The sequence below is a fragment of the Balaenoptera ricei genome, chromosome 13, assembly GCF_028023285.1.
Source record: "Balaenoptera ricei isolate mBalRic1 chromosome 13, mBalRic1.hap2, whole genome shotgun sequence".
Classification (NCBI taxonomy): Eukaryota; Metazoa; Chordata; class Mammalia; order Artiodactyla; family Balaenopteridae; genus Balaenoptera; species Balaenoptera ricei.
Window position 1 is genome coordinate 95118239 of NC_082651.1, and position 13543 is coordinate 95131781.

At 33.7% G+C, this 13543-nt stretch overlaps 1 protein-coding gene across 1 annotated transcript in view; it reads left to right on the top strand.

Moving 5' to 3' along the window:
- Positions 1-13543, top strand: part of ROCK2 (Rho associated coiled-coil containing protein kinase 2) — a 143352-nt gene that overhangs the window by 95773 nt on the left and 34036 nt on the right. The window contains exons 7-17 of the mRNA XM_059942209.1: positions 1918-2056; positions 4460-4551; positions 5374-5533; positions 7073-7133; positions 7726-7737; positions 9854-9933; positions 10101-10149; positions 10730-10865; positions 10960-11051; positions 11256-11502; positions 11891-11997. Of these exons, the coding sequence (XP_059798192.1) occupies positions 1918-2056; positions 4460-4551; positions 5374-5533; positions 7073-7133; positions 7726-7737; positions 9854-9933; positions 10101-10149; positions 10730-10865; positions 10960-11051; positions 11256-11502; positions 11891-11997 (1175 nt within the window). The remainder of the gene's footprint in view (positions 1-1917; positions 2057-4459; positions 4552-5373; positions 5534-7072; positions 7134-7725; positions 7738-9853; positions 9934-10100; positions 10150-10729; positions 10866-10959; positions 11052-11255; positions 11503-11890; positions 11998-13543) is intronic.

Sequence of the window (13543 nt, forward strand, 5' to 3'; positions counted from 1 at the left end):
GATTTCTTGTATATGTGTTTGGTTTGTAATTCTAGTCAAATAAATCATAAATATAGTTATTGACCATTTGACTATCAAGATAAATATATTTTATAATAATATTTCAATCTTAGAAAACTCAGAGGCAAATTAAATAATTTCTTTTACTTTGACCAGATCAAAATTTGAAAGGCTCAAGTGTTTCAAAACTTTTCTTTACATCATTGATTTCATTTTTAAGATTTCCTATTCCTAAGTACTAGGGTCACAAAAATATCTTCTGGCCAAGGAAGCCAGTGGCTGACTCCCTGGTTTCAGGTTGAGGGAGATGTAGCAAAATTCTACTTTAAGAGGCAAATGTGTTAAGGCTAATAGCATTATATGAAATGACTTTAGAATTGAAAATATAGTTTTAGAAGTTGGGGAATTTATTTTCTAGAAGATGACTAAAAGAAATTAGTAGTGGAAATCTGTAAAATCTGTATAGTAACTGAGTCTGTTTACTGCTAAAAAAAAAAATCAGTACAAATTTAAATAACAATTAGTCATGGAACTTTTTTGTGGTTAAAGTGCCTTCTCTTGATGACCATATGTGTATGTGTAGCACTGATCTTGCTATGCGTAGTCTCATGTCCTTCTATGACCTACTTTGTTTTGGGCCTTTGTCTTTGTAGTGGGTCTCTTTGTACACACTATGTGTCCTCAGGTAGCTATCTATTCTCCCCACCTCTAGGCCCTATCTGATGATTCATTAGGTGTGTCTTGTAATCTTTTGAAAGTAGAATATATTCCATCATTTGCCTAGACTCTCCCAGGGGTTTAAAAAATAATATACTTTGGAGGAAGTCACCTGGGTTTGAAGAGACCATTTAAATTCCTGCTGCTGTTTTCAGCCTGAGAGCTGAATTTAATGAGTTTGAATGGCACTGCTTTGCAGTATTCTGAGCCTACTCTGGTGCTTGCTCATCAGGTTGGTTGACTGGACTTCATTTAAAGGAGTCTGCTGCAGTTAAAAGTTGCACTAGAAAAATCTTGAATTCAAAACTCTCCTCTGCCTCCCTTGGAAAACAAAAACTAACTACCTAAACAGTCCTTTTTGACTGATTTGGGAAAGTCTGATTTGTACTAAGGTGGCTTGTGGTTGAGGCATACTGGCAGGGCCTTTAACTCTTGTGGCTTTAGATGAATACTGGCCAAGATGATGCCGTGAACTTTTTCTGTCTTTACACTTGCTTCAATGCCTATTTATCACAGTCATCAGTCAGCAGGAACACTGCATTAGGAGGCTGTTTCTGCCGTTTTCAACTCTAGCTATGTGTCATCTTAGGCAAATCACATGTCATCTGTCTGAGTCTGGCTTCTTCATGTGTAAAATAATAGGGCTGATCTAACTCTTAGAGCTGCACTGTCCAGTCTATCATGATGAACGTGGTTTATGTTTGCACTGTTTAGTATGGTAGGCACCTGCCATATCGAGCACTTGAAATATGGCTAGTGTGACTAGGGAACTGAATTTTTCATTTTATTTAATTGTAATTAATTAAACTTTGAAGTGCCAATTGTAGCTAGTGACTACTGTATTGTATAACATAAAAGGTTGATTTAGCTTAAGCACTAACTGATCTGACCCCACCTAGTAATCTTTTAAATTATCCAGTAAATTGGTTTTTTTCCCCATTATGTATTTAAAAACCCAACAAATTCTACAGTTAGTATTGATTTTATTTTGCTCTTAAAAGTTCATGGTTCATTGGTATGATTATAATTTAAATATATTCTTGGTGTGCGCCTGTTTGTTTTGACCGAGATTCCTGGCCCATAGACCTTTTCGTTCTTCCATGCATGTGACAAATTTAAACTTAACATATTTAAATATTAGGTGAAAAATGTTTAATTTGCATTCTCTGTTACACTGTGTCTTTTTTCTTGGAACTTTAGGGGATACTCCATTTTATGCAGATTCACTGGTAGGAACATATAGCAAAATTATGGATCATAAAAACTCACTATGTTTCCCCGAAGATGCAGAAATTTCTAAACATGCGAAGAATCTCATCTGTGCCTTCTTAACAGATAGGTAATATACATTGAATTTCTTTATAGAGAATCCTTTTAACTTTTGGATTTGTAGAAATGAAAGCATACCTAACTCTTATGTACATATAAAATCAATCTTTTTATCCAAATTGCATTTAATTCTGGTTTAGCCTTTTCCTACTGCTAAGCCTGGTGTTGGGTTACCCTTGTCATTTTGTATGTGCAGCCTAATGGTAATCTAACTCTAATCTTAACCCTCATGTCTAAAAAGGAAAAAAATAGAACTTGGTAAAATAATGCATTTGAGAGAAATAAAACTTCTGTATTATTCATATTTTATCCTCTAAGGTGATTAAGCCGTACTGCTCTTGATTGTACAACTTTTGAGAAGAGAACATTTTTGTGCAGATAAATACTCAAAAGTTAATAATCTTAAAAACTATCTGTGTTTGATTTGGGAGTGCCTCCTTCCCAACCCTTTTTAATTTGCATTTGAATATGAGCAAGTCCATCCTGGAAATTCTATATTTCTTGAAACAAACTAGATGAACATTGTTGTGAAAACCTGCCTTAAAAAGAGAAGCTAGAAAGCTATTTGAGGTTTCTTCCTTGCCCTCTCTATTCTATTCTTTTCTGGTTTCCCATTTTATATTTGTAATAGGAGTCATCCTATTAAAGGACTAACACATATAAGTGGGTGCTTCCACCTCAGTCCAGACTTACCTCACTAGCTTTATGATTTTAGGAAAATTATTTTACTTGTTGGGCAAATAATTTTACTCATCCTTAAATGATGGGATCAGATTAGGTGATAACTAAGAACATTTCTTGCCCTAAGATGCTATGATTCCTCAGCACACCTTATTATTGCCTGTTAGCCAGTTGCTGTTACAACCAGTACTGCAGTGACTATCCTTATACATTTATCTTTGCATACTTTTTGTAGGATAAAATCTTAAAGGTGGAATTCTAGGAGATACATTTTAAAATTGACCTACTTGAGTTACAAATTTGACCCCCAGAGAAGAAGTCACATCAGGGTATATTTCCATTATTAATAATTGTTTCCCTCATTCTTGCCAAACTAAGTATTATGAATTATTTCTTTTCCATACAAAGCAAGAAAATCATATTTTTCCTCATTAGACAGCTTAATCATTTTTATATGTTTATCAATCATTTGTAAAATAAAACTTTGATTATTAATTACATGATTAATGAATAATACATGGTGATAAACTCAAAATAGTGTTTGATTTGAGGACTAGATGGAGTTGATGGGAATGACCATAATTTGTGCTGAAGGGTAAAATATAAAACAGGATACAGCATATGCTAATGAAAGGAGTACCATTAATGAAATATTTGCCTTAGCAATTTATGGGGGGAGTGGTTGCAGTCTAAGGAATGATTGTAGGTGGAGAAAAGATAGTTTGAAAAGAATTTAATGCCATCAGTGTGGCTAAGAGCACTTCCTTCTAAACTTTACAGGTTTTCTTGTTTATATTAAACATAGCTCCAGGGACATATAAAAAATGTTTTTTATTTCCATATAGTCTTCACTGAAGACTCAACAGGTCAAAGAATGAAATTATTAGTAACATTTTTTGGTATTCAGAATGATAATTTTAATATAAATGTAATATATATTTATATTTAACAATTTATATTTAATATAGATGTAGATATATCCAGAGTAAACATGGATAGCTTCAAACATAATATGTGAGTTCTTTTTAAGAAAGGAGGGGGCTTCCCTGGTGGCGCAGTGGTTTAGAATCTGCCTGCCAATGCAGGGGACACGGGTTCGAGCCCTGGTCTGGGAAGATCCCACATGCCACAGAGCAACTGGGCCCGTGAGCCACAATTACTGAGCCTGCGCGTCTGGAGCCTGTGCTCCGCAACAAGAGAGGCCGTGATAGTGAGAGGCCCGCGCACCACGATGAAGAGTGGCCCCCGCTTTCCACAACTAGAGAAAGTCCTCACAGAGAAACGAAGACCCAACACAGCCATAAATAAAATAAATAAATAAATTAAAAAAAAAAAAAAGAAAGGAGGAGGATTTTTTAAAACATTTATTAGAAAGGTTTTAAAAAACTCTTCTATGCCAAAAGTTAAACCTCCATCCATTTTAGCCCCTAAAGTTGGTCATGTGGTTTTGGCACACGCAGATGATTTTTTTCATTGAAAAATCTCGTACTTTCATTTGACACAAAACAGGTGGAAACATATTTCCCTTTCCATGGCGTTTACTATCTAGAGCAATCATATACTATAAAATTAGATTGCTTATTTTTGAGCAACATTTAAGCTGAAGCTTTTAATAAAGATATCTTAAACTCATTTCTGATCCTTATTTTGATCCTTGTTGAGATAAGAGTTAATATTTTTGTATTTATATAATGTTACTCTTTATAATACAGTTTTTAACTGCATTGTTTAGGGAGGTACGACTTGGAAGAAATGGAGTAGAAGAAATCAAACAACATCCTTTCTTTAAGAATGATCAATGGAATTGGGATAACATAAGAGAGAGTAAGTCAATAAATTTAAATATTTCCATTTCATCACATTTTAAATCTCATAAATTCATTCCTCTTCTGAATTAACAAGCATGTCTGTACACTTAATGCTAACTAATTTTTAAATTGAGAGGTTTCATTTCAATTTGTTCTGAAGCAGTATTTATAACTAAATTAATATTACCTCACTATCTTAGCAAACTAATATGTCTTTATTTCCCAGTGCTTTTATGATAAACATAGATTTCTTAATTTGTCAAGCTAAGTTTTATGGACCTCAGTAATTTTCAGAATTGGGGAAATACAATTCTTTAATTCAGATGTTTGAATTAATAAATCAGTAATTAGTTACTTATGGAGACCATACTCTGGCGAATACTAGAGTAAGCATAGTAATTCATTTAAACTTCATGTATATTTAACATTAATTCATTTGAAGAGTAAGAAATATTTCTACTTAAAGAAGGTAGAAAACTGAAGACTAAAGAACGTATATGCAAGTTATTGCTGCTTGTAACTTTAGCACCTAGAATAATATCATCCTGCTTTCCTTGTTTGATTGATTTATCTATATTTAAAGCCAATCTAATATAATAATAAAACACATAAAATTTCAGTTCTTTGAAATGATAAAACAAAATCTGTTACTAAAATATTCTATAGTAAATCATAATAATATAGTATTGTTAATGAATCAAATATCAATATGTAATATGTTTATATCACATATTATTAATAATATATAATTACTAATATAAAACAAAACAGGGGTCGTTTATATAATTTTAAATCAGATATATTATTATTAAATAATTTGTTTCTTTTCTTTTAATAGCGGCAGCTCCTGTGGTACCTGAACTCAGCAGTGACATAGACAGCAGCAATTTTGATGACATTGAAGATGATAAAGGAGATGTAGAAACCTTCCCAATTCCTAAAGCTTTTGTGGGAAATCAGCTGCCTTTTATAGGATTTACCTACTATAGAGAAAATTTGTATGTGATTTGTTTGTTACATTTTTATTGTTTTCAGCATCTGGCTATAAAGAGTTGTCTTACTTCGAGACTCTGAATTATAGAAGATAAAGTGTTAATTTGTTTTAAACTGAGTTTTTTCATAGAATTTTATATGATATTAATTTACAAATGAATGTAAGGCAATGTTCTGTGTTCTTTGGGGGATGTAGAGTAAGACCAAACACCTACTTTTGAAGGAGCTTGTCAACTAATAAGGGATATAGGAGAATGATATAGTCATAATGAAGGGTAAAATTTGATATTTGCCTTAAGAAAGGTACCAAAAAGATATGAGATGGTTCAGAAGAAAAATAAAAGTCACGTCTCTTTGGGACGAGGGTAGGGGGAAGTCAGGTAAGACCTCAGGGAAGAGGTAGCATCTTAGCCAAGTCTAAAGTTAAGAAAGGGTTTTGAGTGGCTGAGATGCAAGGAGGTTAGGTGAGTATAGTGGGGAGGTGAATAGTGGAAGCAAAAGTTTGGAATGTAAGCATACTTTGGGAGCAGAGTGGTATAGTCCAGTAGGGTTCAAACATAGGGCATATATATATCACTGTATCATGACCATTTGGAGGATTTAATGGGACGGTGATTTTCTTGCCTGTAATCCCTCCATGTAGTGCAGAGCCTGGCACAAGATCATTCAATACATATTGGTCAACTGGAGTGAGTATTGGGTATAAAATTAGAAAACAGACTAGAGTTGGAGTTTAGGGGAAGCATAATGCAACAGATGATTGTTGTGTGCTGTGCTAAGGGACTTTTGACTTTGACAGGCAGTGAAGAGCCACTGAAAACTGTTAAACAGTTGAATGAAGTGTTAAAGACGTTTGAGAGACATATATTTGAGAAATTTTTGGTATTTCCATGTGTGTAATGGTCGGGGTGATCAACCATTATGGTTTCCCCAGGACTGAGGGGTTTCCTGGGATGTGGTGTGGGACCAAGAAAATCCCAGGCGAACCAGCATGAGTTATTCACCCTGCTAAGGACAGTGTTCTGAAAACTACTGTAGTGCTGACTAAACTGAGGACATCAGTGCCAGGAGAAGCCCAAGCATGTTTATACACAGTGAGGAAGGACCCAGCTAAGCGAGAAATTGGCAGTTCGATAGAAGTGATGATTTGTGTATTAAGACCTGGAGATCAAGAGATGTTATTTTTGAAAAGGAGGAGAGCTGTCTCTTTCTAGAAGATTCCTAGAAAAAAAAGAATAAGCTGGTTACAGGAACTCAAAATGAGATGAATAGGGAGAAAAGTGTAGTTCTATTTAGTGACTCCAGTCTCAACGATGTTAAAGACTAGAACATCCGCTTAAGAGCGAGAGGCAAGAAATATTTATCATTTTAAATGATTGAAAATGTTATACATCTCTAGAGGGGAAAATATTACTTCATTTTAAATATGTTGAAGTGAAAAGAAAGAGAATCTGTGGTTGGAATTTAATTCTGAGAATAACTTGGTATTAGAAAATGAGTTAAAATGACATGCAAAAGAATTTATTTCCTGCCTTTCCTTCTAGGTTATTAAGTGACTCTCCATCTTGTAAAGAAAATGATTCAATACAGTCAAGGAAAAACGAAGTATGTATAAATTTTTACTACTCTATACGTGTTCAAATATTTTAGTAATATCCCTGTAGTTTTAAAGTTCACTTGATGCTACTTTTAGATGGCATTCCTTCTTGCAATCCAGTTCAGCATAACATTGAAGTGATTCATTTATTTGACAAGTATCACTGTGTGAGATCCAATGGCTAGTGAAAAGATGACTTATACATGGCTTTAGGTTTAGTTTTAGTAGCAAAAGTGATAGAATTAGGTTTACAAACAGCTGTATTTTCTACCAGTTAGAAAATTTTATGATCTTAGTACTATAAAAGAGTACAGATAATAAGCTGTAAGGATATAGAAATAGTAGATAATTTAAATTTTGACTATTTAGCAATGAATTCATGTAAAGGATAATTTTATCAAAATGTTACAATATTTTGTGACCTCTATACAAAGCTAAATCATGAACACACATACACATAAATGAGGATGCTAAACATTTTTCTCTTCAAAACCTATAAAAGCTAAAAAAAATTAGTTGGGTAATTTTGGTATGATTTGTGTTTTAGGAATTTTACAAAGCATAACAAGCATTTTAATGTTTTTGTTTTGTTTTAAATAGGAGAGTCAAGAGGTATGTTGATGTCAAATATGTTGAAAAACAGGAAAATCTCATCACTCTAGCGATGTTTTGTTATAATCATATTCCACCTAGCATTTGGAGTACTACACCTACCCAAGAGAGAAGTTCTCAACCTTTTTTCTACCAAGTATTCTTTTTATTATTGCACCTATGGATCTGTTGTTTAAAATATATATTATGTAATTTTCTTGTTTTTATTTATTAAGGATATATAAGTAGCAGCAAGGACTTTTGATTAGCATGTGATAACTAGTGTGATCAAATTATACTAATATAGTAGCAGCCAAAAGCTGTTAAACTTGACTAGTTCATTGGCCTGTATTTTCTTACTAGGGAAGTATACAGTTTTGCTTAAGGTATATGAAATATTTAAGAAATCATGGAGAACTTAATCACTAGAAAGAATAGTGGAAAGAACATTGGCCATGGAATCTAATAGATCAGGATCTTTTGGGGCACTGCCACTTATTAGCTATGCTATCTTGGCCTAGCTGTTCACCTTTTTTGGATTTCAGTTTCTTTATTGAATAGATATAATACTACCCATCTTTTTAGGGGTTTTGTTAGGATTAATGAGACAGTATTTGTAAAGTGCCTGCCACTGTACCTAAAACACAAAAGGAACTTGAAAAGTTAAATCCTTTATAAAGGCAGTAAGCCTCCCAAAATGAATTATTTAATACTTTCGATAATTTTAGTTTGTTTAAAGCCCGACATATCTGGCCTTATGGCAAGATGACTTGTAATTAATTAGTTGTCATTTATCCAAAAGAGTTATTGTTGACAACTTTTCACAGTATTGTGCCTGGCACAGTGTAGGAAGATATAAAGAAGAGCTTTTATATATCTTTTTTTGAGGGAAAATTGGTATGTAACATTACATAAGTTTCAGGTGTACAACATTATGATTCTCCTTCTGTATTCATTGCAAAGTGATCATTATCAAAAGTCTAGTAATCATCCATCACCATACACTTGACCCCATTCACTCACTTCATCCAGCCCTAACCACCTTTTCCTCTGGTAATGACCAGTCTGTTCCCTGTCTTTGAGTTTGTCTTTGTTTTTGTTTTATTTTCTTTCCTTTTCTGTGTGTGTGTGTTTGTTTCCGCATGAGTGATACCATATGGTTTTTGTCTTTCACTTTTTGACTTATTTCTAATACCCTCAAGGTTCATCCATGTTGCAAATGGCAAGATTTCACTTTTTTTTTATGGCTGAGTAGTGGTTTCCACTGTGTATATATACCACATCTTCTTTATTCATTGATCCACCAGTGGATACTCAGGTTGTTTCCATAACTTGGGTGCATATATCTTTTTGAATTAGTGTTTTCATATTCTTCAGATAAATACTCAGAAGTGGAATAGCTGGATTGTATGGGAGTTCTATCCTTATCTTTTGAAGAATCTCCATACTGTTCTCCATAGTGGCTGTACCAATTTACATCCCCACCAACACTGCACCAGGGTTCCCTTTTCTCCACATGCTCTCCACTATTTGTTATTTTTGTCTTTTTGATGATAGCCATTCTGTCAGGTGTGAGGTGATATCTCATTATGGTTTTCATTTGCATTTCCCTAATAATTAGTGATGTTGAACATCTTTTCATAGATCTCTTGGCTATCTGCATGTCTCCTTTGGAAAAATGGGAAGAGCTTTTATTATTTTTAAGGAAAGTAATATGTTTTTGAGCGTGTTCAGTCAAATATTCCAAATATTTGTTTCAGATGTAGACCTTTTATCTTTATAAGCACAAATGGTGACAGTATTTTCGAATAAATAATCTACAAAAGAACGATGGAGGGTATCAAAGGATGTCCTTTGTTCATAATGAATGAGAAACTTGGTGTCATAGAAGAATTCTACCAAGATTGGAGCTTTTTATTCTTATGTTTACATAGTGTGTTCATACATACATGTGTACTGTAATAGAAAGCAAGAGATGGAGGATTTTTTCTCTCTGTCAATAAAAATCACATTAAGAAGGTACAAAAACTGTACCTATATTAAGTTGAAAGGAAAAAGATTATCATTGTTTTCTTTAAGCCTCTCATCTTTTAAATATGATCAGACTTTATAATTATAGTTTTTTATTTTCTGACAGATTCAGAAAAAACTATACACATTAGAAGAACACCTTAGCAGTGAGATACAAGCCAAAGAGGAACTAGAGCAGAAGTGCAAGTATGTTTTGTAGATAATTAAGTGTTATATTTTAAAATGTAAGTTTAAACATTTTACTAAAAAAGAAGAGCTACAAAGTAATTATATGATAATTTTATAATTTATGGTAAATGTCTTTATTGTAAACTAGGAGAGAATTATTTACTGTTGCCTTTGAAATTCTTTAGATCTGTTAATACTCGCCTGGAGAAAGTAGCAAAGGAGCTAGAAGAAGAGGTAAAGTCGCTCTGTGCTTTTATTAACATTTTTGTTCATAAAAAGTTTTGATGCCTGACTTATCTACAGAGTTCTTTTAGTGCCATATTAATACATACCTTGTTATATAGTAAAATCTACCTTGTAGCATTGGTGGACAGGACTCTCAGATTATAGGGTAACCATGATAATAGGCTTCATTTTGTTATGTTTTTGCAAATGAGTCAATTTAGTATGTGTAGATATTTCCAGTAAAAAGAAAATTGCACTCATATTACTTATATGGCTTAAAAATAGAAATTGACAATTGTTTCTTTTTTTATTCAGACCCATAGTTTGTATTAAGTAAAGATGGTTCAGTGGTGATGGAATGTTACAGAAATTTTGACTTTCAGTAGTAAACAAAACACTTGTGGTCTTGATTATTTAAGAATAGTGTGCTATTTAAAAAATATGGAAAACATTGTAGTTTTAACAAAAGGGCAGTTAATAGCTTTTTTAAAGGTCTTTTTTATTTGCTTGATGTAACTGAAATATTTTTTGTTTTCGTTTGATTTTTATACATACTTTCCTTTGATAATAACTTCAAGCATTATTTCAGATTACCTTAAGGAAAAATGTGGAATCAGCATTAAGACAATTAGAAAGAGAAAAGGCGCTTCTTCAGCACAAAAATGCAGAATATCAGCGGAAAGCTGATCAAGAAGCAGACAAGAAGCGAAATTTGGAGAATGATGGTTTGTGGTGTAGAATATTAAATACTAAGAGAAGAAGTTTGTGTGTATGTGTGTGTTGTGTTGAAGCTTACCATTAAAATGCTTTTTATCACAGTTAACAGTTTAAAAGATCAACTTGAAGATTTGAAAAAAAGGAATCAGAACTCTCAAATATCCACTGAGAAAGTGAATCAACTCCAGAGACAAGTAGGTTGATCCCAATTTATAAGGATATTGAATTTTATTTATGACTGTTAACATTTGTTTTAATTGGCAGTGTTACAAAAAGGAAATCATTAGGAAGATATTTTTAGGTTTTTGTTTATTTTAAATAGTTTGTAATGGGGTAATAAATTGAAGGTATTTTCATCATATATACCTGTGTTTGTTTGGTTTTGAATGGAATAACAGCTGGATGAAACCAATGCTTTGCTGCGAACAGAATCTGATACTGCAGCCCGGCTAAGAAAAACCCAGGCAGAAAGTTCAAAACAGATTCAACAGCTGGAATCTAACAATAGAGATCTACAAGATAAAAATTGCCTGCTGGAGACTGCCAAGTTAAAACTTGAAAAGGAATTTATCAATCTTCAGTCAGTGCTAGAATCTGAAAGGAGGGACCGAACCCATGGATCAGAGATTATTAATGATTTACAAGGTATTAAAGTAGATATTGCACTTAAGTTCATCTTAATGATTTGTGTTTTGGGAATAACCTTAGATGATGGATAATGTGCTAGAATGGTACATGTCTGAATATACTACTCTGTTATGTAAGGTTAGCATATTAGAAATACATTGTTACAAAATTTTATGAATGAAAGATTTACTTTCAAATAGTATGAAGTATTTTAAGTAACAAACCACTTCTAAAGGTGGTAGATTGGATTCCAGTCGAATTAACTCTAAAGCACTATACCAACAATTATAGAAGTTCTGCTCATAAATAACAACTTTAAGGAATGAGGTGAATTCCAAATTTTTTACTCTAAGTTTAATATATATACTATATGAGTTTATTGTTTTTAAAAATGTTTCAATTTTAGGTAGAATATCTGGCCTAGAAGAAGATTTAAAGAATGGCAAAATCTTATTAGCAAAAGTAGAGATTGAGAAGAGACAACTACAGGAGAGACTTACTGATTTGGAAAAGGTAAAACATGTTAAGTTTTACATTTGTGTAAGTAAATGACTAGACAGTTTGGGGTTGAAAAACTTACTCTAAAATAAGGAAAATTAGTAACTGAAATATTTCCAACACTCATGTACTTTCCTATATTCACACTTGGTTATGTAGATTAGGGATGTGTATTTTAAGGCTTACCATAACACTATACAAGCAGCCCTTTAGATGTTAGATGCTTATGAAGGGAGAATCTCTCGTGGGGTGTATAATGAGGATGCTTCTTCCTGGGCATCCAAGGAAAACGCAAATTTTGACTTACAATATATCTTTTTTTTAAAAAAGTAAATTTATTTTATTTATTTATTTTTGGCTGCATTGGTTCTTTGTTGCTGTGTGCGGGGGCTACTCTTCGTTGTGGTGAGCGGGCTTCTCATTGCAGTGGCTTCTCTTGTTGTGGAGCACGGGCTCGGTGAGCGGGCTTCTCATTGCAGTGGCTTCTCTTGTTGTGGAGCATGGGCTCTAGGCGCGCAGGCTTCAGTAGTTCTGGCTCGTGGGCTGTAGAGCGCAGGCTCAGTAGTTGTGGCTCGCGAGCTTAGTTGCTCCACGGCATGCGGGATCTTCCTAGACCAGGGATCGAACCCGTGTCCCCTGCATTGTCAGGTGGATTCTTAACCACTGCGCCACCAGGGAAGCCCATCTTACAATATGTCTTTAAAACGACGTAAAGTTATCGCGACTTTTCATTTAGCAGTTTACCAAAAAGTACTATAAGCCAGGGATAATTTTTAGGCTCTGTGCAGTTAATATTTTATTTTCATTCACTTATTTATTCATTCATTTAAGTATTTAATGTATCATATGTGGTAGAAATATCAGGATGCAGTTCTTCCCCTTAACAATCTCACAGTCTAATGGGTAATTTCTAAAGTAATAATAAAGTACACAGATAATTCTAATGCAGTGTGGTAAGTAGAATGAGAGGTATGGGCAGGGTATATTGGGCGCACAGAATGAATTCCCAATCTGACAGGGCAGGATTGGTTGACAGGGTAAAGTTGGGGAGGACAGCATGGGCAAAAGGCACAGAGGATAGAAAATAAAAAAGTCATAGTCAGTTTATTTAAATGCAAACCATTCAGTATTTCTGGAGTAAAGAGCAGGGGTCAACAAATTTTAATCTTTTAAGGGAAAGACAGTAAATACTTTAGACTTTGCAGGCCATATGGTCTCTGCTGCAGTAAAAGGAATGGGCATGGCTATGATCTAATGAAATTTTACAAAAATAGACGTCAGGTTAAAATTGGCCTGAAAACCTAATGTTAAAGTGTGATGAATTCACTGGCCTGAGTGAGGCTACAGAGCCAGGCATGAGCCAGGCCATGCAAGATGTTGAATACTCTATTAACAACACTTAGTTGCTCTAAGTAATGGACTAGCCACTGAAGGGCTTTTAAGTTGGATGATTTTATTAGAGGAACATTTAAGATAGATCATTATGTACCATGTGGAAACTAGGTTTGAGGAGGACACGATGACGTAGGTAGATTAGTCAGAGGCTTTTTCAGTAACCTAG